This window comes from Lichenostomus cassidix, chromosome 4 (assembly GCF_008360975.1).
Source record: "Lichenostomus cassidix isolate B80296 chromosome 4, HeHo_3.0, whole genome shotgun sequence".
In the NCBI taxonomy this organism is placed as follows: domain Eukaryota; kingdom Metazoa; phylum Chordata; class Aves; order Passeriformes; family Meliphagidae; genus Lichenostomus; species Lichenostomus cassidix.
In genome coordinates, this window is record NC_139484.1 from 19415874 (window position 1) to 19442341 (window position 26468).

The following is a 26468-nucleotide window of genomic DNA, read 5'->3' on the forward strand; positions in this document are numbered from 1 at the left end:
TAGGAAAACTCCATTTTCTCCTAACAAGGTAATAACCAAACATTATGCTTTCCTTCCCTGCAAAATCAGGCTGATTGTGTATTGGCTGACTGGGTGTTTGCCTGAGCTAAAATACTGCGCTGGAATTCACACTGTAAATAAACTAGCTAGACTTACGGTATTAATCCGCTTTATCTGGAGAACACCCTCCAATTTGTCATAACATGGTAACTTGGTACATACTACATAATCTGCCAAACAAATATTACATAATCTGTTGAATTTAAATATGCAGGCTATTAAAAGAATATGGATCTATCTGGCAGCACCTGAGAGGAGGACCATCACATGTCATCTTTTTCGTTGTCTCTTTAGTGAAAAAATCAGATCACCACTTTTTTTTTAATTCCTGGATTTGATATGTATTATGTTTATGCACATTTTTTGTTCTTTTTTGTGTGGCACCTTGCAGGATCCTAGTCCACTGAAATGAAAAGGAGCTACAGTGCAACATGATAAATAATTTTTTTCAGTTTTTATAAGCCACAAAAAGGGCTCAATGGTGGTGCATGATTTTTCTCTCTACTGTATTTACTACTACTGTATTTAATAGCTGTGACAATACATTGAGATTTTATGCTTGAATCTTTATTTTTCGGTCCTTTCAGGGTGAGAATTCTAGATGATCTGAAAAATAGGCCAGTTTAAGTTAAGAAAGTCTTTACTGTGTCTTAGGAAAAAAAAAAAAGTAGTGTTCTTTAGACTTTTAAACTGTGGTATAGTCTAAAATGTATTGTAGTTCAGGTTGTTGCGTTACTTGTGGATGCCTTTTTGGGGAACATATGGTGTTTGAATGTGTTTTGACTGTAGAAAACCAGAGTCTCTGTTAACCTCCAAGTTCAAATTTAAGTTTTGAATAGTGGTGCAAACCTTAAAAATAAATTTTCAGTAGAATCTTCCTGTGTCTGGCTTTTGCATTCATCAAGTTTCAGTTAAGTCCCCTTTACAGTTGTGTGTCCTAATTCTGTAAAATGTAGTCTACAGGAGTAGATTAATTCAGAATACTTCTGACAGGATTTTCTAGCCCTTGAGAGATTTCTCTTCAGAAACCTAGCTGTTTCAGTGCCCAGTACTAAGCATGGCACTCTTCCAGGAGCAGTATTCCTGTTGTAATGAACAGAGATATTTACTTTAGATATGACTAGGATAAAAAATGGGAATTTAAGCTGGAAAGAGGTGAGCACAGGACTGACAGGATTTCTAGGTGCATTGCATTTGTGTATGAAGCACTTGTGCCTGCCCTTGGCTCAGTGACAGGGCTTCAAAATGCCACTCTTCTTCTGGAAGGGTTTGGCATTCTGCAGTGCTGGAAAGGTGGTTTGAATCCCCACGTGCCCTTGCACTAACATAGTACCTTTCAGAATGGAGGTGAAGCACTACTACAGGTCTGAAAACCTGGAGCTGTGGCAAGTCAAGTTCTGGTTTTGACCTTCTTATTGTGGGCCCATCCTTTAAATAAAGGATAAAAAGGCAGTGTGTTCCCTTTTAATCTAATCCTCATCGGACCCATCAAGGCAGCAGGCTGTACTGTCTCATCTGCCTTCTCCTTAGAGAGTCACAGCAACACTTGGGTGTATCAAGTGTTATTGCCATGAATGTGGCACAGCGTGTTCCTGAAAATAAGAATGGAGTCATCCCCACTTGTTCAAAGCACCCTTATCTGTCTTTGCATTTATTCTCTCCATCATGGTACAGTAACTGCTGTGAAATTTCCAGTGCGTGTATCGAGTTACAGATTAGTGCAGGCCCCTGTGGTTCTTGGAACAGCATGGGGCTGTTTTTGTTTACTGATGACATTTATCCTCTCATTTCCTTTTGGAAGCATGACAGCTTCTCACTGTCTCATGGGGAATGTACTTACAGGACCTTCTTTTCATGCCATGTCTGACAGCAAGCGCTGCACTGCACAGTATTCATGTCTGCTTGCTATGGAGCTGCTGCTCCTGCTTCCAGCAGTCAGACTGGCAGGAGCTTGGCTGGACATGGAAACAAAAGGGTTTCTAAGTGCAATTATCTTCTCTTGCAGGAGGAGACCGAGAGCGGATGACAGCTAATCATGAGACCTACCTTCTCATGGCGAGCACGCAGAATGACATGGAGGATTGGGTGAAGTCCATCCGCAGGGTTATATGGGCACCGTTTGGAGGAGGTGAGTCACTGAGGGAACATGCAGTGCTCACAGATACACAAAGACACAGAGGGGTTCTTCTGGTATCTCTCAGCCACAGCCAGAGTTTTGAAGTGATGAGGAGAATGGTCTACATCTTTCCAGCAAAGGGGAGTAAACATGTTTCCACACAGAGGGCTCAATTAAAAGACTTTGAACTGCCTGGAATCACTTCCCTTGATGAGGGTAACACATGGTAGTGCGAGGGGAAGTTTTCACAGAAGATTGGTCTTGTATGAAATCGGCTTTCCTGCAGGGAGAGGCAGGGTAATTCCTTTGATCACCAGCTGAAAAACCATCCATGCGTTTCTTAAATGCCTGTTCGAAAAGCTGTCAGCAATTCTCCTGCCAGTGACAGCTAAGACCAGTAATAGTATTATATAAAGCTGTGCCTCAGAATATTAGCACTAACAGTATAGGAATTTGATTGGCATCTCCCATGATTTTGGTAGCACTGGACCAACATTTTTTGTCGGGAGTCTAGTTGGTTTTTTTAGAAAGCTCTCTTATGTTGAATGGGCTGCAAATTGTTATAATTTTCAGCATTACTCTTGTGGTGATTATGTCTCTATTGTAATACGAGTATGATTGATACACTTGCACAAAATGTCTGTATGTTAATCAGACTGTTCCTTGGAGCTCTCAAACCTCTAAGTCTGGGGACAGAAATATTTTTCCACGGTGAAAGACCCACCTGCATTGTATCAAACGATTGGTCTGGTCTGCAGGTTGCTGGAAAAGTCAGGAGGGCAGGATTGTCTGTGCTGTTTCATGACCAAGAAATGCACTTACCACCGAAAACTCTAGTCGCTGACTTCAAATGACTTTTTCTCAACTGCCAGATAGATCACAGGAGGGAGGAGGGAGAGACTGAAGGAAACTACCATTAAAAAAAAAACTTTTCTTGTAAGCCAGCCATCCTTCTTTGTGCTTTATTCAGGTCACACAGTGTATAGGAGAGGACTTTGGCCTCACTGGTGGGCTGCACTGAGGGACTTGATCAGCTAGGGCCTGCCTGGCATCCCTGAAACTTGACTGCTTTCTTTTTGGCTTCTCCTGTGGAAATGTGTCTTGCAAAGATGGTGAAACGCAGTCATCTCACCCTTTATGTTAAATAAGTTGGCACAGTCCTGAATCTGGGAATGTAGGTATTGGAATGCTTAAAAAAACCCAAAAACCACCAAAAAACCCCAAACTCACAAAGTGAAAGGTTCGTCTTAAAAGGCATGAACTGATACAGGTATATGGAATTGGTTTGGGAAAGGGAAGGTGCAAGGAGCAGTGTTCTGTAATTAGGCTAGGTAAGAAACCTGGGGTTTTCTACAGCACAAAGATTACCCATCCCAGCTTTCTCTGCAGAGCAGGCCTCACATTGAGCTCCTCAGTGTTCTCCTACTCCAGTCCAGTAACAGCATAAGCTGCTGTGGCAGTCATATATTTGGGGACTTAGCAGAAGTGGATTTTTCAAAGAGTATCTTTGTGGATTTCTGCACTTGGCTTCCTGCACCACAGTATCTTCATGTGGCAGATAATAAGGAAAGGCAGCCTTGCTGTTCTTCTGCAAGTGAAGAAGTCTCTACATGTCACAGGCAGGGAACTGTGATTAGGTGAAACTAAATTCTAGCCCAAGTCCGTGCACAGAGCTACAAATAGAAACCAAATCTCCCAAGTCCTGACCCTGTGCTTTCTTCACCAGCTCCTCATTTGCTTTTATAGGGCAAGAGCTATTTCTGATTTGCAGCTGGGAATCATTCCAGCCACCAAGAAAATTCTCAGGACACCATCATTGTTGTAGAAATGTTTAATGCCAGTTACTGAGGGAAGCACCTCACTGAGGATTTTGCTTACTGATTTCCATAAAACTAGAGAGGTGCAATCCTTGCATTACCTTTTCAATTCTTTTGTACTGAAACGCTTCCAAATATGTTCCTGTTTTTCTTGTTGGGTTTCTTGAGCAAGAATAAATATTCAGGGTTGTTTGTGTTGGAAAGCAAACGGTTAACTCCCTGGAAAACACGAGAATAGATGGAACATAATTTAGGGTGTAGTGTTCATGAAGAAATTTTGGTTGTGATAACGCAAAGGCAGTATCATGGGATGTGTCACCATTAAGAACAGAGTTTTCAACATGTCCCCCATTTTATTAACTACTTGATAGTCAGAGCTGTCTTAGCAAATATAAATAAATCAATCCTGTTAACTGTTCTGTAATGAATGTTCAGAGACACTCATATTTTTATTATCCTTTGCTACGTGGATGTTGCTACAGCTGCTGCAACAGTCTGACCCTTCTTAAGACAGGCACTTCTGGCTTAAGATGTCTTAAGGGCCTGCCTTTATGAGCTGTAGCTGCTGAAGTTAAAAATGGTTCTATATATTATAATAACTATAAAAAAATACAGGAAAGTTGCAATCACATGATGATGATTAGCCAGTAACAAGTAATTACTTGGAACACAAAATTATTTCAGACAGCTAATTGATCAAACCACTAGTTTTATATCAGCTTCCTAAATTTCAGTACTTAATGGTAAACCACAATAGCCTGTTGTCACACAAGTCAAGTGCCACTTTGAGTAATGTGAATTTTCTGGTTCTTCTAAGCATTGTAAGTAAGCAGTAAGCTCTGTGTGTGTGTGTGTGTGTGTGTGTGCAGCCCGTGTGTACAAGCCTTGGTGAGCTACTAATATTTAAAGTTTGTCTGCCAGTGGGAGAGGACTCCTGGTACCAGAGCAAGGAGCTCTGTAAATGATTAACCTTATCATTAAATTGTTATTTGTTAACCTCTGCTAGAAAGAGAAGGTGGGAGGGGGGCAAGTGGGAATCTGCTAAGATCATCAGAAATAGGTTGCTTTTTGCACCAAAAGAATAAGGTGACTGGAAAAAAAAATCTGAAAGGGAAAATAAATGTAAATGAGGCAGGGCATATAATGCCTGTTTGCACATGAAATTCCCTTCCCGATTAGATCAAAAAGGCAATTTTTTACAGAGCCTGCAACTAAGGGGGGGGAGGGAGCAGGCGAGAAGAAGGAGCATGAGCATTTTAGCAGGGGTAGTGGTGTAAGGTCTGGCACCTCCTGCAGGAGCCAGGCACAGGCTGCTCGCTCTCCCCGCCGCCGCACATGACAGGCGCCTGAAGTCAACTCAAAGTCACCCGAGGAGACAAACCTGCGCTGCGGCTGCTCGCCGCGTCCTCCCCGCACCTGCTGCGCGCAGGCAGAGCTCCGGCGGCACAGCCCCGCCGCCAGCCCCGCCGAGCGGCCGGAGCGACACCGAGAGCCGGCACGGCATCCCCCGCTACAGGCACGGATTCCCAGCCAGCTCCCGGGATCCTGCCGGCAAGGATGCGCCGCTGCCGCATCTGACGCGCCTCTCCCGGGAGAGCTCCTGCTAGTTGGAAGGCGATAAAACAAGCGAGGAGCCCGTGAGAGCATCACACGAGGAGCTGGCTGTGTAAAAGGACTTTTGAGAGGAATCTGGTATGGACAAAGAGCCTTTCGGGCGAAGGGACTGTTATTTTTGCTTCTCAGTTGCAGAAATAAAGGGTGCCAGCGAGGAGTGTTGCATCCTGGAGGATTCTTCCGTGGCCTTTTGGTATTGTTCTTCTCTTTCCCCTTGCACACCGCACAGTGCTGAGCTTTTGCTGTGGAATTAGAGTCTCTGCCACTCAGCCTCCTGTTCCAGCTGGGAGGAAGAGGTCTTTCTCCCCCTCCATCTGTGCAGGCACTTCTGTTTGAATGGAAGATACGTCTTTTTGCTGAAACTCTTTTGTTGTGACATTGCATAATAGGCAGTTGTCTCACCGCAGGAAATAAAAGAAACGAAAGGAAATAGATGGAAGGAAATTATTCCCCAAAGCAAAACTGAAGCAGAGAAGAGAACATCAAAATCCTTTCAAGCCCTACCCAAGATCTAGAAGACCACAAATCTCCTAGCTCCAGAGGAAAATACACTATTATAGAAACTCCTCAGCAGTCAGTAAAGATGAGCAATTGTGGTGTTTTGTCTGGATGCTGCTGGTAAAAGAGAGCTTTGGAGGGACGTGGTGGCTCTGGCCTGTATGATGCCTGAAGACAGGAATGCTGGAGTGCGCAGCCCAGGTGCCTTAGCAGCAGCTCCCTTCATTCCTAAAACTACTTATAGGAGAATTAAGCGGTGTTTTAGTTTCCGCAAAGGTAGGTCTGCTCTGTCGCTGTGTTCTGCTTTGCTGGTGAAGCCATGGCTTCTCAGAAGTCAAGGGGGCTCTGTGTGCAGGGGCAGATGAGAGCACCGAAACAAAAGGCATTAAACAATGCAGATGCCAACATTCCACAAATGATTTATTTACTCCTTTGTTCATTTGTTTGTAGCTGGCCAGCAGTTACTGTCTCTACATAATAGCCCATGAATGCAGGAATGAGGTGGAATGAGACAAGATTATTGCAGTGCCTCTGAGCAGGATTGAGTGAGAGCACTGAGGGAATCAGAGATGCTCTGAGTTGCCTGTTCGGCAGAACATCGGGAAAAAGAGTTTATATTTGCATTTTATGTGTGTGGGAGGAGGGAGGGAGAAGAGAGGGAGCAAAGCAAGGTGATAAATGTTCATCTGCAGGAGCCTGAGTCCTTGGTTTCAGAGGCTTCTGATGGATTGAAGTGTAGCTCTACAATGCACTGTCCTGGTGCAAGTGCTGCATTGCCACTTCATCGTGCTGCCCTGCAGCCTGCATTTGCCTTTTCACCTGCTGCATAGAGAGGTTTATGGCCAGTTTGTTCTGCATTGCACATACTCCTGTTGAAGCAGAGCATGACAATAGTTGGGGAAAGAGGGCAAAGAGGAGATTGGATGTCATATGTCAGTAGGAAGTACATGTCTGAGATAGAGATGTGACAAGTGATGATAAGGTGCTATGGCACTTGGGATGGGTGGGGAGAAGCTGTTTCCATGACAAGGACAAAAACTTTGTGTGGGGGAAGAAGAGGATATTAGTGCTGTTTTAAAAGCTCTGCTGGACAGAGAAATACAAGTGAAAGGTCTAAATTGTCATGTTTTTCTGAAGTGTGAGAAATTATTTTACACAAGGCTTATACAAATCCTATCGCCCTCTTCTCCTGCTCCTTCCTCAGCTGTTCCTCTGTGCTGCCGTTTGCCCTTTTCCAAGACCACGCAGCTCTTTGCTCCCAAGGCTCAGCAGTGATGTAGTGACATCATTGCTTTCGAGGGTTGGCGAGCAGGCAGTCAGGGGCGATGTCTTGGAACGAAGGATCACAGCCAGTGAGGGGCTCACTGCAGAGCTGCTGCAGAGATCAGCTATCACCTGCAGCTGAGATAGCACTGGGAGCTGTTTGCCCCCTGTACCCCCTCCCCAAGGCACTTGGTTGCTGGAGTTCAGTCCTGCTGGAGGCTGGCCAGGAGGATGTGCATGTGTGTTGCGTTTCAAGGTGTCAGTGTGAATTAGAGCTGCCTGTGCCCCATTTATACCCTTAACTATTTGAGAAATGTTTGGAAGTTGAATAAAGGATTAACTGATAATTTTGCAGACAGCTGCCTTTGTGCCTTAGCTGCTCCAAGAAGAGCTTCAGCTGTTGATTCTTCCCCCATATGTTCTCATACAGAAACTCTCCATGTCTAAAACTCGCAGTGAAGCAGCAGTGCTTGGGGCAGAGGACAGAGTGATGGCGGTGATGCTGCTAAATTGCTTTGCTCTATGTAAAGTTTGTTTCAGTTGCTTTCTTGCATACATTTTCTGTCAAGGCCCCTAGATCAGAGCTGCAGAATGCTAGGGCATATGTTTAGCTAGGTCCATGTCCCACTGAAGTCAACTGAAAGATTAACATGAACAGGACTCAGTCAAGCCTTTACTATGGTTGCACTGGCACGTTAGGCTAACTATTCTTGTCTTATTAATTGCTTTACTGAATTATTACAACTTCATTTGCAGATTGTATACCTAAGTACAAAATCAGACAAAACTAGCCTTCTGCAAATCTAATCCATACTTGCGTAAAGCAGATCAATTAGTTCTAAGTTGTGCAATATGATGCAGAAAATAAAATTAGCAGGGAAAACCATTGGATAGTCATGGGAAGGACAAGAGAATCATGATATCATCTCCACCAATGATACCAGGTATAGAACCCTTCCTGGAAATCCAGATCAAAGTTCCATTGTGATTGGCACCAGAAAATACATGCCAGACTTGTTTGGGGGCCATGTCATAGGAAAAGTCAGTGCTCAGAGGATAGCATGTGAACAGAGATGGAGCCAAGCATGTTTAAACTCCAGCTTGGAGAAGATGTTCTCTGTTTATGTACCACCACAGGAACCTTCACAGAGAACAAGCAGGGTCAGTGGAGAAAGCAGTGTCTGAGGGTGGCATGTAATGGTGAGAACATTCAATAATGTGGTGAATTTGGGCAGCCAGAGTTGTGGAGAAGGAGGCGTTGGCTGTGGCCAGGGAGGTGGTGCAGGCTCTGATGTGATCAACTGTGACAAGTTCCTGGTGATGTTTTCAAAATTGTCACCTTTCCTTTTCCTGTATCTAGTCATGCTCTTATTTCAGGGTTGTTTTTCCTAAGCAGGTTTTTGGGGTGTGCAAATGTTCTAAACTCCAGGGTAGGAGTTTATCTTGCCTTCTCTACTGCCAGCATCACACTGACTGTGAGGCTAGGAGAAGGCTTGAAGAGAAGAAAATTATTTTGGCTGGAACAAAATTCTGCTACCACTGGTTTTGGTGGGATTTTTCCTCACCTGTACATTATAAAATTCTGTGGAGAAGAAATAAATATTCTTTGTCTTTGATCCACTCAAAACAGCACTTACTGCGGGGGAACATCTGAGCAGAAGGCTGATGGGAAATAATAATTAAAACCCGCATATTGGGTGTTATGTGGCCATGACAGCCACTTCTTTGTGTTATTCCAGGACCTTTGTTCCCAGCCCTGGTGTTGATAGCCATTCATCTGATCTGTTATTTTCTGTCAGTGTATTACTGATGAAGAATTGAGAGCTGTTTAAAATTCACGTCCCGGTTCTGAGCTGAGATCAGTTCCTTTGACCTTAACTGACCCTTTCTGATCAGGACAGTCCATGAAACCAGAATTTGTGTTGGAAGCACCGGGATCCTTTGCTGCACATTGGCAAAACACGTGTACAGACATGGGCCATCTATGAAATCATCAGCCCTCAGTGCTTTTTGCTGTCTGAAACCTTCTGGCTCACTGAGCACCAGGTGAGGTGCTTTTCTGAGTAACTCCTCATCTCAAGTCATTCCTTACAGAGCACCATGGTGGAAGAAGGACCACCTACATTTTTCTACTTTTTATCTCCTGAATCAGGAGTCAGTAGACTTTAGATGTGACCTCTACCTGTGTTCAGTTAGCTGAGGAAATCATTGACTAATAGCATTCTTAAATTTTAAAGCCATTCTCTGTGAATATGTACCATGAAAAATAACCACACTGCTTCCACAACTCTTGAGAAGACACAGGCAGAATTTGCATATAGCACTGTAGTGTTTTCCATAAGGTTTCTGAGTATCTGTTCAGCATGGAAATGTAGTTTCTCAAAGTGTTTACAAAACTTCTGCCACGGGAATGTTCTAGTTAATGAATAACTGCTCAGCATGCCCTTTACTAGCATGTGATTTTCCTCTTTGATGTTATGCGTGATCTTGGCTTAATTGGATATAGCTTTACAGACCTGCAAGGGCTCTCTGAAAAAGCAGTTCTACTGATTAAATCTAATGACTGGTCAGAACTGGATCCTGTACATTTCCCTGCCTTCCACCAGCTGTGGGGAAGCCAAGCCAATGCTATTCTGAATCTTACGGTTTCTTGTTGATATATTTGTTTCTCCTCTGGCACCCTATCCCAAGGATAAACCAAACCACAGGTCAGCTCTTGTGCATCTGTGCATTTCTGGATTTTGGAGACATTGAGATTTAGGAGGAGCCACTTGATTTTGGATTACAACATGAGTTATGAGGGCTCTCTTTTATTTCTGTCTCCAACAGAGATGTTCTTGTTTAGTTACTGAAGTGAAAATTTAAGAAACAGCATTTGATATTATCTCTGTGGTTTTGGTTATATTCTAGTGTCTATAACCTGGACTGTCTTTTCCTTTCTTCTTTGTAAAGGGAGGTGCAAGTAGTTACCAGTTGTAGCTGATAGTGCTCACTGTTGTCTCTGCCAAAGATGAAGGTAATTATATGTTTGCCACTGCAGTTCTTCACAGCATTGCCTTTACTTCCTAATAGTCAACCCCTTAATGTTTGTAGACTGTTTGTCTGCAATATCTGCAGAGTGGTTTGCTGTGGCATAAAGAGGGGATAAAAGTATTAGAAAGGGGCTGTGGAAGAAGGTGCACCTTACCCAGCAGACGCCAGAAGGATGATGAGCCAGGTAAAAGCTACGGCAACATGATGTGGAAGCAGAGTTGTCACATTTCTGCCACTTCTGCCCCTGGCAACAGAGTACCTTTGCCATGAGGCATCAGCAAGTCTGTAATTTCAAGTCAATATTTGTGCAGGCTTATCATGACTGATTTCTTTCATGGCTAAGTGCTGCCTCTGTTCTACATTTGTTGTGTGGCAGAAATGCTTGCTTTGGAGAAGTTCAGTGTACATCTTGGTGCCAACCCAAGCCTGCCTGAGATTAATTCCAATGCCATACAAATTGAAAATAGTGTTTAATTCTAGTTACAGATATCTTAGTGCTTTATGGTTCTTTCCTGTTTTCAGTACATTTTGTGCTGTGATGCATCAGCAATTTATAATAATATGGGAAGGTTTTTTGCTCCCACTGCACAAAATGCCCTTATTCTGGTTTTATTCATTATCTATTAGATATGCTTTGAAAACCAATTTTAAAATGAACTAAAAAAAAAAGGCAGCATCCAAAAAATGTATTAATAGAAAGTGATGTATTTTGACTGCAGTGTCATTACTAATAGGGGTTTCAAAGCACTCTGGTAGGTCTAAGAACTCACTCTCTCCTGCTGCAATATGCACATTACTGATTAAAGAAAGTTAGCATGATGAGAAGAAGGTATAGCCAGCAGGACAAAACTTACTCATCCTAATTGTACCATCAGTGGGCATGAGTTGTAATTATAATATATTCCAATACATTGTAATTGTATAATTGGAACATCCTATCAAATATTGTTTGAAAAGCGGTAAAAAGTCTTGTGTTTGAAACCAGATCTCATGGGCTCCTGCACGGAAGCTCAGGGTGTATGTTCATAAGGCAAACTGGAATATGATGGCCAAGTCCTGTACCCATGAAGGAATAACCCCAGGGGGACAGCTCTGGGGAAATGACCAGGATGCCCTGGGTGACAATAAGCTGGACATGAGCCAGCAGTGGACCTGGCAGCAAGGAAGGTTTGACAGCAGTCTGGGCAGGATCAGCAGAAGGAGGAAAGTGATTAACCTCCTCTGCTTGACATTTTTTAGGCCGTATTCCAAATATTGCATCCTTTAACAAACCAAACAAAAAACTACCGAAAACAGGAGGTGGAGATAATATTAAAGGGAGTTGAGCGAAGGACCACTAAGGTGTTGAGGAGCTAGAACACATGCCCTTTGAGGAGAGGCAGAGAAAGTCGGGCTTGTTCAGCCAGAAAAAGGGACAAACTGGGGGGCACTGAACAGCAGCCTTTTCGTATATTAAGAATGACTTTGAAATCCCCAGACTCCCATAATCACACAGATTCCTTAACTGACTTTCGGTGGACCTTCCTCCTTAATTCCACTACCTTGAGAAGGAAGGTGTAGCAAATGGAAGGACTTGGGGTTTTTTTTTTTTTTGTATTGACCAGCTGCAACCCTTAACTTGGACCAATACAGGAAACCCAAATTGAATTAATACTCCTTCTGTCCCCATAGTCAGATTGTAGGAGGTTAGGAACATAGGCAAGATTTAAGAAAACATAGTTAGCGTTCTTAACTCCTCTGCCAGCCTGAAGGACCTGAACTTGGTGGATACTACATCAGTCAGTATTCTTCTAAGCTTGACTCACTCTGAAATTTCAAAAATTCCTCCTTTAACTGCTTCTTGTTGGCCTTTGGGTTTTGTGAAACATGAAAAAAAGAGAGCTAATAAAGAGTGACTATGTGATGTTCCTTCCCTTTACCTACTGCTGGTTTTGGCATCCCTGAGTGTGGGTACCATGGAAATCACAAAATACGCTGCTCTGCATCTCGGAGATTCTCTGGATGTCTTAGCAGGACATCAGTTACTCTCTCCAGTTATTTCCTCTGCTACAGAAAAAAAAAATTGCTTTTAAGTACAAACCCCAGACCTTCAGTATGGTTAACTTAAGACTTGCCCTGCGTCAGTGAGTATTTGCAAGGCAACTGTCCCACCTACAACTAAGGTTTCTGTTCAAGGAAAAATGTACACATTTAATGTTTCCTGGATGGATGCTTTGATCTGCATTGTAATCTATGGGTGAATTAAGTTTTTAGGTCAAAATCAAAAGCTGTCTAGTTCAATTTTGGTTTGTTTTGTTTTTTTTTTAAAGTAAGCCAAAACAGCTCTGTTTTTCTTGGTGTATATTTTCAAACGAGCAGGAACTGTGTGCTCCTGAAGGGCACAATTTACTGCCTTTTTTTTTTTTTTACTTTATATTGTACGTCATTGCAAAAGTGAAGTAGTCATTTGGTCTTTAATTTCTGATCGTGACTGCCTTAGAACTATTCATTGTCTTGCTATATATAGAAGTTGAATTGCCTTGCTTCAGCCCCAGTACTGTTCAGCAAGTGGTGGTCTCAAGAGAGAGCTTCCAGCACAGATGACATGCCTTGAACATTATTGTGCTGCTCTGCACTTTGAAAGGAGAGGGAAAATAAGCTACAAAGAGTAGCTGTCGTTCCAGTGGTGGCAATGATACCCTCAGATCAGGGTTGAAATTAATTCTGTCAAAAAACCTCCATGTTTTTCTAGGCTTAAGGACAAATGCAGCTTTTCTGCAGCTCATCTGACATATTTCACCTTTCATGTCAGGAACTTCTTTTTGTACACAAAATTTGTTACTGCTAAAGCAGATGGTGGGTGATACTGCAATTGGTACTATATTATGGATTTATCATTGTCTATTTGGAGAAAAAAAAAATTTAGTATGGACAAAATGCTGAATTACATTTATAAATATTTTTTCCCCCGTGTGTACAGATAATGTTTATCAGTTTTTGGAACTAATACAGGAAGTACTTAATAATTTGGCATTAACCAAAAAAGATGGAGGTATACATTACTTTTGAACCAGAAGTTTTGTGACAGAAAATCCTACTTGTGTTATTTCTGTGTTTTCTGTGCCTATGGTCTCACAAGTAATTTACAGTGTTTTATTTTAAATAATGTTTTTAAGCATTGTTGTAAAATATGTCAGCACTGTATTTCCATAAGAGTGTCAAAGGTGAAATTGAGCATTTTATTCTTAAGAGTAAGTTAATTTTCCAGGTATTTAAATGACCTGCAAAATGCGTGGGTTGTAATAGAAGGCGTGGGCTCCTCAGATGTGTTGATGGGGCTCAGCTGAGTCAGACCTCTCTTTTTGGTGCAGGTATTTTTGGGCAGAAGCTGGAAGACACTGTCCGGTACGAGAAGCGCTATGGGAACCGCCTGGCTCCCATGCTGGTGGAGCAGTGCGTGGATTTTATCCGACAGCGGGGGCTGAAGGAGGAAGGCCTTTTCCGACTGCCTGGGCAGGCTAATCTCGTCAAGGAGCTGCAGGATGCATTTGACTGTGGAGAGAAGCCTTCTTTTGACAGGTAAAACCCTCCAGCTGTTCCCCACTCCTGAGAGCCTAGGCAGGACACGATGTGCGGGGCTGGCTGACCCGCGGTGCTGTAAAACACATGGCAGCAGCAGATAGAACGACATGTTTTTGTAGGTTTCTCTGTGTGTTTCCTATTACTGCTCTTAAAGGTCGTCTTTTTTGTTCTGACTTTGATGTCTGATTACAAAATGTTTCTGGAGAATTTCCTTTTGTGAAAAGCTGGGTAGGAGAAGTATTGCTGATGTTTTGGCTTAATCAAAAATATCTGGATTGCCTTGATCTTAAGATCATTTGAAATGTAGCGGTGATGCTGGCATTTAGTCAGTTCCACAAAGGAAGAATTTCTATTATCACCAATCTCAGTGTGTTCCATTATCTATAAAACTGACTGGAAGTGAAGTATACATTCATGTATTCCTTTCTAATTTTGGGCCTTTGGTCTTAAAATAATACTCACTCTGACCATAAAACAAACCTATGTGGTCTTGAGGGTCCAGGTTTGATTTGTATTCCATTATTTATGCAGTTTTACAAAGCTAATGAAAGTTTCTGGGCCAAGGAAAACCTGGTCCCATTCACACAGAAGTCTCCTTTGTCTGTAAGACTAATTTTTGTTCTCTCTTCCTGTAAGCATTGACAGCAGTTGTTCACATATTCAGAGTGTGCAATCGGAGAAGCAGAACCACTGGATTATAAATGGCACGTAGACTTTTTGACTCTGATCAGAGTTAGTAGGATAATAACAAAATTCCAATTCAAGAGACTGTTAGGCAGTGGTTGTCCTCAACATGTGCCCTAAGTGACACCCATAACAAAGTGACACCCATAACACACCCCCACAGTGGCGTGGGGATGCTTCACTGCAATTGTGGGCCAATGCGAGTTTGAAGGAAGAGGCAGATTGCATTTATTATGTGAAACCTTTGTCTGATAGCAATCCAAGTAACAGGAAGGAAAGCATAGCTTGATCTTTTAGTGCAAAAACATGCCATAATTCAAACCTGATTGCTGGAAATCATTTAGGTCCCTCCATTCCCTGTTCCCGTGAAGTGAGCAAATTCATTAAGCGTGAAGGTTTGTGTATCAGATGCACAGAAGGCAGACACCTGTAATGCTCTTTCATCTCCAACTGTTTCCTCAGTCCTGACCCTCACTTTAAAAGAAAAGTCATGAATTTATAATGCTTTGGAAAAGTGACTTGTCTTCCTATGAGGTTTATGAGTTTCTCATTTGAAGGGGAGTTAGGATAATTGATGAGTATATAGCTTTATGGAGTCAGAGGACTATGGGAAGTCACAGTGTTAGCTGATAAATGTTCATGGCATGCTCACTTACTGCTCAAATATCATGTTGCTTATTTAAAAATGGTGAAGAAGTATCTGTTGGGTACATTTTTCTTATTTGGACATCATGATAAATATTACTGATCATGTCTGTCTCTACCAAAGAGTAGGCAAATGGCAGAAACAAAAGGTTATGTTTTTCTGTGCCTGTAAGCCAAATAATTGTGGAGGAAAGGCTTAAGGAAACAAGCCACCCCCAAACTGTAGGAAGATGATGTACTGAACACCCCACTGAGAGGTACAGCTTGAAGGAAGTGTACAAGTTCTGACTATTCCCAACCAGTGAGACCAGGGCTCAGCCACGCTAATTCTTTTTTTCAAGGTTATCTAGCAACATCTGTAGCACAGACTAATGAGCCCCATGAACAGGTATGCTGGCTGAGCTTTAGCAGATGAAAAGGAGAAGAGATTTTACATGCTACTGCTGTGAAGAATGCACGTAATTTCTACTCTAGCAATTAGAAACATCAGCAGGAGCTGCCTATAAATCGCTGGTCCTGCAGTTCTGCTTCTGAGGCTGAGAATTTATAGAATGCTGACCTTGTACGTCCCCATGTCTTGCACAGGGTACTTCTCCTGTTTACTTTTCACATTTGAGTTTGGAGAGGTGTGATTTAGGTGTAGCAGTGGTCCAGAAATCAAGTAGATATAAACTGTGCTCTGAGCTCTGCATTAATTCCACTGTGCATCTGCTTTTTTCCTTCAGCCCTTTCATTCCATTTGTAAACTTTTGAGGTCAAGTTCATTTCACAGTGTTTATAGAGTACCTGTGCGATGACCTTGGTTTGGGGGAACTTTTCATTGTGCTGTACAGCAGCATGGTCTGCAGGTTTGATGCAATCTGTTGGGCAAGTTGAGGTCTTGGAAAATGGCCACAATATGAAAAGTCTGTAGAGAAAAAAATATATGTGCACTAGGCATCCATGCTTAGTTTCTCTGGTGAACCTCCATCCAGATCCAATGTGCTTAATCTGTAATTATATGGTGCTACTGGCCAAAAGTCCTATAGTGCAAAATCTACCCAGGTTCCCTCTATTAATTTATATTTTGCTGGTTCTCATACATCAATAGCAATAGAGATTTGTGCAGTTAGGGCAGAGCTGACATTTTTGTTCCTGGGGCACGGAAGACAATGGAATACAGGTCACACTTCCGTAGCAGTGCAGGGTCACTGGCTCTGACTGGGAGAAAGACTGGCTGCTGTCACCAGTGTTGGAACTAACACAAAGAACTGATGTTTGAGGAGTTTGCTATTTTTCATGCTCACGTTTTTCCCATGTGTAAGTGCACATAAGTCAAGCAAAGATTTTAGAACAAGTGAAGATGCTTAGAAGTATGTGTAGGCTTGTGTTTATTTTTGTGGGATAAATTTATATTAAATAATCCTTCTCTGTATGCCTTCACAGCCAATTCAGTAAAATATGTAAAAGAGCATTAAAAGCCAAACCAAAGGTGAGATCATAGACCCATGGTTAGTACCCCTTTAAAATGTCATCTCTGTTTTAAGATGGCTGCATGCCTTAAATCACCTTACAGATGAGATGGAGTTCAGAGGCACAGATCTGCCCTTTGGCCCACAGTTCAGCTGCTGTCCGCAGCTCTCTGGAGACCCTGCCCTTCTTTCTCCCCTCTTGCCTTCCTGTCTGCACCCCGTTGGCAGAGGAAACGCAAATACAGCAGATTTGAAACAAGAAGTGGAGCAGCTTGGCTCAAAAGAAAATGCAGCCATGTTTTGAAATATAAAACATATCTGAGAAATGGTTGCTCTAATGTGAGTTAGCAGCTGGATATTCCAATACAGAAGTCAGTCATAAAAACGCAGTAGCAAAAACCTTCACATACTCATTTTGAACTTATGGCTGGAATAAGATGTTGCTGAAGATGTCTGTGAGAATGGAACCAGTGTTTAAAATTTTTTAAACTCACAGACAGAGAAAACTCACAGTCTGATCTGAAACATCCAACGCCCCAGGCCCCCTCCTATGAAAAGTGGAACATCATCGTTTCTCACAATATTGGAAAGGTGAGGTCAGCTGCTAAAACTGAAAACTGCTGAGGCCTTTTGTGTGAAGAAAAACACAACACCTCAAAATTGTGTATCAGTTTAGAAACAAAAATCAATAAATACCTCCCTCCCTCTGAATGTATCTGCACGTGTTGTGAAATTTGCTTTAAGGAACTAGCAGTGCAATTAGGCAATCACTCATGCTTGCTACTATTTGAAATATCCTTGGTATTTCCAGTACAGCTCCACCTCTGTGTAAAATTGCCCCTGTCAGGGAATCCATTCTCCTTGCCTTTGGGGTGTTTGCTTCTCTCTTCTTGTGTGGCTTACATTTTACTTATAAAGTTCCTCATCTCCTTTACAAATCATACATTTGTAATGACACAAAGTGAATTATGATCGTTTGTTCTGTAAAATTAGCACAGAGAATATGGTGTTGCATAAGGAAAATAGTATAAGGATTTGTTTTCCAATTTTTACCTAGGAGGGGTACAAAATTGGATTTCTCTTTTTATATTGCCTCTTTCCATCTGGTGTTCATCACAATTACTACCAGATGACATGTGAGATAAGATTGCTTCGAGAGAAAAAATATTTGAAATGTCACTGAAACAAATATTAATAAAAAAATTAGTGATTGATGTATGTGGCTTCGATTTTCATAACTACTAGTGATGTATATAGTTCAGTAGTTCAGAAGAGTTTAAAACTTACATAGCTCACCCACCAGTGTTTGTGTGCATACACAAGAGAGAAGGAAAGCACTTAAATGAACATTTAACAAAACATTTTCTGATGAGTATGAATTCCTCTAAGGAAGAATACAGTGTATTGTAGGACAAAATGTTACTTACTGCTCTAGTCACCACTGCAGTCAGCTTACAAAAAGATACCTAAGTGGCAGTATCTGATTGCTGGCAAATGATAACTGTTATTCACTGGAGCCAAATAATCCAGAATGTAGGACTGGTATGTTCCTGTGCATTTAATCACTGGGATTGTTGAAGCAAAATAAGACAATGATGAGGTTGGTAATAATGTAATATCCTCAAGGTGAGAAGGAGTACATGCACAGTTCTTATTCTCCTCCAGAGGCAAAGAATGCTTTATAATTTTGGTGAATGCAGGAAATGGGTTGAGTCTCAGTGGGGCTGCAGTCTGCCTTGGCACTGTGTAGACAGCAAGTAGAAAACACTGCTTGTAAAAATTGTTCTTTGTTTTCCAGATCCAAGACTGTACATAAGAATTTGTTTAGAAACAGATAGTTTCCCACAAAGAAGGGGCTTTATATGCCTTCCTACTGGCAAAGTTCAGTAATCCCTAAAACTCCACATTTTTATGTGAAAGGAAGTCTTTACTAGAAAGCTGGTTCCTGCCAAACACAAATGGCCTTAGGCCTGTGAAAATTCCCGTTTGTTTCTGCCTGTTGCAGACTTTCTTCCCTGATTCTCTCGGTCTGCTCATCAGCTATGCCTCTGGACCCACTTCCATGTCCTTTTCAGTTCCAGCTCTTTTTCTATCCAGTTAACAGAAATAACCTCTGCATATGGCACAACTTAAAGACCTAGTCTGGCAATTAAATACACATTAGGAGACATATCTAGTGTGATGCAAGGGTCATTAAATCAGTTTAATTGGTGTCCTGTTGTGTTCTTAGTTGGATTTGGTGTCCTCAGAGTGTTCTTAGTTATTGGCAGTGAGTGAACATTTGTAGTTACTTTGCATGGGTTTCAGCTTCAGAAATGGTTGTTTTGTCAGCCCTGCTTTAAAAGGACAAAAAAAAGGTAGCTACATATTTCATTTGCCAATGACAAATGATTTCTTAGACAGCCATGGTTGCCTTTAAGAAAGGATGACATTTTGTTACTATGTGCAAGGTCTGAGAGAGTGGTTTTTTTCCAAGCATTCATACCTGCATTGCAAAATCTGTGGCTTTCTCTTCCAGTAAACAAGAACAGGTAGTTTCTCTGTTGTGGGTTTCCATGTTTTTACCTATGCTTGTGATCCCTGAAAAGTCTTGGAGTAACTTAATCGTTTTTCTGAACAATCTGTCAAGAAATAAAGTAATTACCTGCAGATTCAGTAGAGCTGGTAGATCTTTTTCCTAGAGGGAACCCATCTGTTCCTTAGACCTTTGCCCACTTTACCTGAAAGCACTTGTGTTTCTCTTTAAGGATCTGTATTTTTCTATTTCTAAATATCCTTCTCCATGGAGCTTATATTTTTCTTCATCCTAAATTGCTGTCTTTGTTGCTGTTTTCAAAGTCTGGATAAATTGGCTGCTGCTAAAATTACTGTGGTGGACTTCTAACTTGGAAGCAGAGTCTACCAATTTTCAGTATTCATTGTGGACTGTGGAAGGTAACATGCATTCTAAAAATTGTGAGGACAAGAACAAAGGAGCAGAATAGGTTTGGTTTATTTCTCTGTCTAAACCGAAAAATAAGAATTGAGATCAATTTTTAACTTAAATTAGAGCCAGACTTTGCAGCAGCAAGGAGAGGAGGAGACAGCTCAGGGCTTAAAATGGTAAATACTTTCATATACGTTTCACAAGTTGTAGGCAAAATTTAATCTGGTACTCAGATAAAGCACAGTACTGCTTGTACTAAATCTACATTACGTAGGAAAATCATATAGAGTAATGCTTTGAAGATAGCCACATAGGGGAAGAAAAATCACATAGGGCATTAAGTTAACCTGACCTTTGAATTTCTGGACCAAAGCCTGGCTCCCCAAATCAGTCAAACTGGTACGCAAACTGCAGTGTTCTCCTTTGTTTTATTACCAGGCCTCCTAAATTAAATTACAGCCTCACAGCTTGTTGTTCCCTACTGTTTGTTCTTCATGCAAACTGTTTATGTGCCATCATGATCTAGAGCTATTTTTGGCACAGCATTAATCTTTTTGTAATGTGACCTTGCCTTGTTAATACTTCCTCTCAGAGAGTTTATGAGGGGCTTGTTGGCTTTGTGCTCTGAAGCGCTGACTCCAGCTCTCTGAACACACACTGTCTGCTTGTCTGAGTGTGAGGGTTGTGCCTGGATTTCTGGTGACCTGCTGGGCTTCAGGGATATTGTTTATGGTAGAGAGAGTGAAAAACTCCAGGCAGTGTAATCGGTCTGACAGCCACTTCCACGGTGTCTGTGGTATCACAAAGGAAAGTGCTGTCAAAACAGCAACGCCATGAGAGATATTAATGACAAAGTTCAGATGAATGGGGCTTTGAATATGGGCAGTCTGATGACTAAGGAGAGGCTGGGACACATTTGCATTTGTCATGCCTGTGCATGAACAGTGTGGAGTGGGGGGATGCTCCTTTGGAAATGCCAACATGAATACAGTATTAATATTTCGGTGTGATAAGTGATCTTACTCAGACCTCCCAGCACAACATGCCGAAATAGCTGTTTCTCAGCTTGCTGGTGCTTTTTATGTTAATTCAGTTTCCCACTTTGTGCTTTGTCATTCCCATTTCAAGCTCGTAATTGTGCACTTGGAGAAAGTCTGCCCTGGTTAATGAGAGTTGTTCCAATTTAGATAACAGAGGATTTCCTGCCAGAATTGACATACTGTATTATAATAAAAATTAATGAATACTGCTAATCATGTTAATTATGAACGGGTAATCATGAAACACTTTGATATGACACAGTCAGATAGCAAAAGAAATATGAAGATAGGTATAATCATTAAATTTCTGTAGCTGTAATGATTCTGGAATGTAAGCAAAGACAGCGCCAAGTGGGGAAATTCTGCCTTGTCTTAAATTGATCAGTTGTAACTAGAAAAAGTCTGTGAGGAAAAGGTCCTTCACAGGCCTGCAAAGATCCATGTCTTAAAAAATACACAAATTGTCCTCAAGGCAGATATATAAATGGTGTTGTTTGACTTAGACTGTGGATGGAACACTGCAGACTGAAAAGGGAAATAAATGCTCCCAGCCTTCCAAAGAGCTTGCAGTTCAGCACTTCTTTGAAACCCACAGCTGTCCTCTGTGGCTGAGAAGTTCTTAGTGGTATTTGTGGACCGAAACACTCAAAATACAGATGGATTAGGACTGGAGTCTGCCATTTTAGAATTTTCCTCTGTAATTTAAAGCAAAAGGTGAAAAAAATAACACTACATCACAAGGTCTAAACAGGTTTCAGATTCTGTGAGACAATCTTTAGTTACATTATTTATAAGAATACTGACATTTTTATACCCACAGTTGCACTCAAAGAGGAAAGTTACTTGCTTTTGTCTAAATGTTGATAAGCAGAATTTAAAAATCCAATTCTTAAAGAGCTTGGCAAGCAGTATATCTGTGTATACAGACTGTATATGTTCTGTTTGGGCTGGCAAAATCTGTGTGGTAATTTCTGTACAGATTAAGTTCTACGAAGTGGTCCAGTACAATAAAGGGAAAAAATGACAAATGTTCCAAAATCTTACTTTGCGACCCCACCATCTCGTGGCAGTCTGTGGTATTGCCTCAGAAAATAATAGTAATAATAAAAAAACAGTTTAAAATACTGCATATGTGTCTCTGGGTGCTAATTACGACCTGGGTTTCTAATCCCAGTTTATAAAACACCTTTCTGTATATTTGTAAATATAGCATGTGCTTGAGGAGGTTAGTTTGAGAGCAGCACTTCCTACTGTTTCCTTCCTCCTCAGCATCCTGCCCTCCCCATTTCTCTCAGTTCTTCCGTGGTAGATGCACAATTTTTGGCACTCAGCTAACCTCTTATAGCAATAATCTGTCATTTCTTCACGCTGAAAAAAGAAAATGTATAAATTGCATTCCTTTTCAGGGCTTCTGTCCCCTTCCTCAGCCTTTTTATCCTCTAGCTGTTGTGCCTTCTAGGAGCAAGTATTCCACACCAAGGATTGGTGTCAAATTATTTGTACATACTACATGAAGCATGATCCTGGCAGTACAAAGAAGGAAAGGTGTTAACTGCGTAATCCCCTTGCTGAGAGGCCTGTGTGCCAACTTCTAATTGTTCTTCAGTCATTTCTCTCACTTAACCTGTTTGATTCTTGTGGTTTGGAAAGACCTCTCCAGTTGTATGGAAATAGACTCTGGAAAGATGTGTTTCAGTTCTTCAGCAAGGTGTGAGGAGTTTTCCTTGTTTAAATAACATAAACAGTAATCTTCAGAAAGATGATCAATGCTGAATTGGGAATAGGTGTAACAGAAAGGTTAGAGGCCAAATCTGAGCTTACATTTGATATCTCATAAAACAGCACAATCATCATACCTAGTGTTGTGCTGGTAGTTCCCCACATTTGTTATATATGCATCCAGAAAGTGTGGTGGGGTAAACACTGTTTTGAATTCAAGCCATTCTACAGCAGAGAGTTGCAATCAAGAGATTAGAATTTAAACTTTCTTTAAAAATGTGGGTGTGCATTAGTGCTTTATAGTTTCTCCAGAAAACGCTTTTTGGAATTTGGGCTGGGAATCATTCATGATTGAATTAGAAATGTTTTCTGCAAATTCATTTTGAGGAGTTGGATGGTGGTGAATATTTAAATATATACAGTTCTTTATCATCTCTCTTCTTTTGTTTTGGCATACCATACCACATTACTCTAAGGTTGTTCCCACCATTCTTGTTAAGATTTAACTTAGTAAAAGCCATTACTGTTTTAACAGATTATTTCAAAATAATGATTAACATACCTCTAGCAAAGCTTAAGTGCATCAAATACCATTGGTACCCTTTGAGACACTGTGAGTAAAAAAAAAATACTCTATGTGTAAACTCTTCAAAAAAGAAAAAGAAAATACATAATAATGCACACTGTAGGCATGTTGTGTGCATTTTCTGTTTCTTATTAATGAAATGAGCAAAATTTAGTGTCTGCCTTTTTGATTTTTCAGAAATCAGAGTGAAAGGTAGCAGCTTGCAGTAGAACTCTTTATCTGAACCAGGGAAAACATGTAGAACATTCCAGCAAGGATTTGAATAAATACCTGAGTAGCTAAACCCAGAGATGGAGTCAGACATAACGCAAGAGAGATTTCTTCATGCTAACTTGTACCTTATATCTAATTTCTACTTACTTATTTTCAGATAAGTGCTCCTAAGTTAGCAGAGTGTAATTTTACAAACCACAGAAACATTTAAGCAAGTGTGATTGCATACTCTGAACTTGCAGTTTTGATTCTTTGCCCACATTTGTACTTCTAGTGTGCCTGATAAACAGCTGAGGTTCCTATTGGCTATGTCCAAAACAACTCAATTTCTGCAACTGCAGTGATGGGAAAGCGCTTGCCATATCAGATCTTTCACTGATGGACCTGCGATGTTACCTGTTGTCTAAGCAATCAAACATTTTGTGTTTGTTGCCTCAGCGTGTTCAGTACAGGATAGAGCTAAAACTCATTTCCCAGGGATTTGTATATCCAGGTTTTCAATGTAAGAGTGCAGCTGAAAGGCACAGTAGTCATTTTGTGGGAGCCCACAGGAAAAATACGCATGTCAGGGAAAGAGCTGTAATTGCAATAGTAGGTGTCAACTAAACACCTGTGGTATAAATGGTTTCCTTTAAAACCTGCTTCCTGAGTACTGATAACAGAGGGGGTGGTGATACAATGGAATTGAGACATGCTGGGCATGTTTTGGGAGCTGAGGCCATCACGAGTAGGAGACTAATGCCCACTCTGTGAATGTAATGCCTGGTTTCTGGCTCAGGTGAAAACCAAAACTGTCATTTAAGATGAATTTTGAATGTCTGAAGGGAGATGCTTGTCAGCAAGAGCCAGGATCTATCTCCTCAATACCTGTGTCTGTAAATAAGGCCTTCTGTGTAATTATTTATGGTAATAAATCACCAGAGTTGACAGGCATTTGCCTGTGGATATCCTAAGTTCTTCATAGGAGAAAAAAAATCCCATCAAAAACCAGATTACAGATGGGATCTGTAAAATATACTGCTGATGAGTAAAATATAGGGTGACAATGAAAAAGTGGCAGGTTTCAGCCTGTCAGTCTCAGAATATCATCCTGATTCACATTAATGACTTCTTGTCTCCCACCCCAACAGCAATACAGATGTGCACACGGTGGCTTCACTGCTTAAGCTGTACCTGAGGGAACTCCCAGAACCAGTCGTACCATACGCAAAATACGAAGATTTTCTTGCCTGTGCCAAAATGCTCAGCAAGGAGGAAGAAACGGTGAGTTGGTAGCTTGAGTAAGATGAAATAAAAGGCTGTTCCAATTTTAAGGACGAGAGAAGCTGGTGATTGTCCTAATTTAAATGTGCGGCTATAACTGAAGCAGTTTTTGTATGAAAATTGTTGCCATCTGGGTCCTTTGGAAGCCTAAATAAAGGTGTGTAGCATAACCTTAACTGTGTTTATTGCATGTCACTGAATCCAGTTCAAGTAAACATCACTGTAGTGAATAGCTTCCATTTTGCATGGAAGAGACTTGTATTTTTGTGGGGTAGATTCTGAGCTATAAAAAGAAGGGTCTTGATGGTTGCTGTTCAACCCTTTCTGTTGAATCAGGAGTCATTTATTAATCAGAATCTAGTATGGACCAGAACTGAGTAAAATAACCAAGTAGTTCCTCATAGGAAATGCCAGCTAGTTTAAACCAGAACTGTTCCTGGAAGCCTTAACCTTGTTACCAGTGGGAGTAATGGAGCTGCTGGTCAAAAAAAGTGTGAAAGATAAAGACATGATGAAACCAAGATACTTATTTTCTTGTTTATTTTTTTTCCAGAGCTAATCCTTGTTAACTAAATCCAAAATGCCCTCTACAAGCTGTTCCTGATAATAACCTGTATTTCAAATTGCAGCTGCAGTGGTGTGTTTGTTGTCCTGTAATTGGAATTGCTGACTTTTTTTTTTTTTTTTTAATCTCTGGTGAAATATTAAAAAACTCTAATCACTCTTTCTTTCCCCTTAAACCACTTAAAGGGCCTGAAGGAACTGGTGAAGCAAGTGAAGAGCCTGCCAGCTGTCAATTACAATCTGCTGAAATACATCTGTAGGTAAGTGCTCTTGCAAGAATGTCACAATGGTATTTTTAAGTGTGAGCTGACAGACAAACCTGTCTGTGGATGTGCCCTGAAGGAAAGACTTTACTCACAGTTGGAGGAGTGGTGAGCTCAAGGTACTAAACTATAGGTGTACTGCATGACTAATTTGTAATTTGATCTCTCAAGATTGTGACTTTTCTTTCATAAGCACACAAGGAATGCAAGAAAGTAGACGGGAATATATTCTGTCCTCTTGATAGGACTCTCTTTTCCCCATTTTTAACTGCAGTTATTGGTTTTGTTTGCATTTGGAATGTAATACTTAAACTATTGTTAAGAAAAAATCACGTGCTTTGACTTTTTTTTAAAATAAATTTCCACTTTACGTGTTCCTTAAGGACCTCTTTCTTCCCCACAGATTCCTTGATGAAGTCCAGTCATATTCAGGAGTAAACAAAATGAGTGTGCAAAACCTGGCTACGGTGTTTGGCCCCAACATCCTGCGCCCCAAAGTGGAAGATCCTCTCACTATCATGGAGGGTGAGTTCACATAACTTGTGAGAGAAAAGAAGAAATGTCTTTAGGTTGATTAACAGCACATACCAGTCCGTATAGTATGTGCAGTAAGTTCCATATATCTGTTATACAGACACGAAAATTTTCGACCTGAATGAGATTTTGGGTTAAATCTTACAGGTTACTGTGAAAGGTACTGAAATGTGCAGCATTGCAAACAGACTTTGCATGAGATTGTTCTGCCCTGGCAACTTCACTAAACATGGACCTACTCTCTCAACACTCCCTGCAAACATGGCATGTTTCTACTCAGCACGTGCAGTTGGAGTGGAGTTAATATTTCACCTGTGGTTCTTGAGGATGAGGAAAAGTACAGGTTCACACTGCAGTGACCCATGTAGAACCCCCACGAGGCAGCTGGATATTACATGCCTTCTTGAACAACAGGAATTAGTTTACCAGCTGCATGCTCTTACCTACAGCCATCTTCAGCTGTAGCATTTTGCTTTGATTAAGATAGAAATATGGATGTGACAATGTCCTCCTCTAACTTCCTTCTAGACTTAGTCTTTGTGCTTTTAACTCTCCTTGAAGTACACGATGCCTTTTCAGCTATCAAACATGTTTTATGTGTAGGATTTATTCAACTTT

The 26468-nt window shown here is 41.1% G+C and overlaps 1 protein-coding gene across 6 annotated transcripts in view; it reads left to right on the forward strand.

Moving 5' to 3' along the window:
- ARHGAP24 (Rho GTPase activating protein 24) overlaps window positions 1–26468 on the forward strand; it is a 246748-nt gene that overhangs the window by 214329 nt on the left and 5951 nt on the right. For 5 of the 6 annotated variants that reach the window (XM_085058128.1, XM_085058129.1, XM_085058127.1 and 2 more), the window contains 5 exons: window positions 2066–2188; window positions 13752–13959; window positions 24357–24489; window positions 25240–25313; window positions 25720–25841. In XM_085058128.1, coding sequence (XP_084914254.1) covers window positions 2066–2188; window positions 13752–13959; window positions 24357–24489; window positions 25240–25313; window positions 25720–25841 — 660 coding nt within the window. Of the gene's footprint in view, window positions 1–2065; window positions 2189–5045; window positions 6382–13751; window positions 13960–24356; window positions 24490–25239; window positions 25314–25719; window positions 25842–26468 lie in introns of those variants that run through there. The other variant, XM_085058130.1, reaches the window with a different exon arrangement.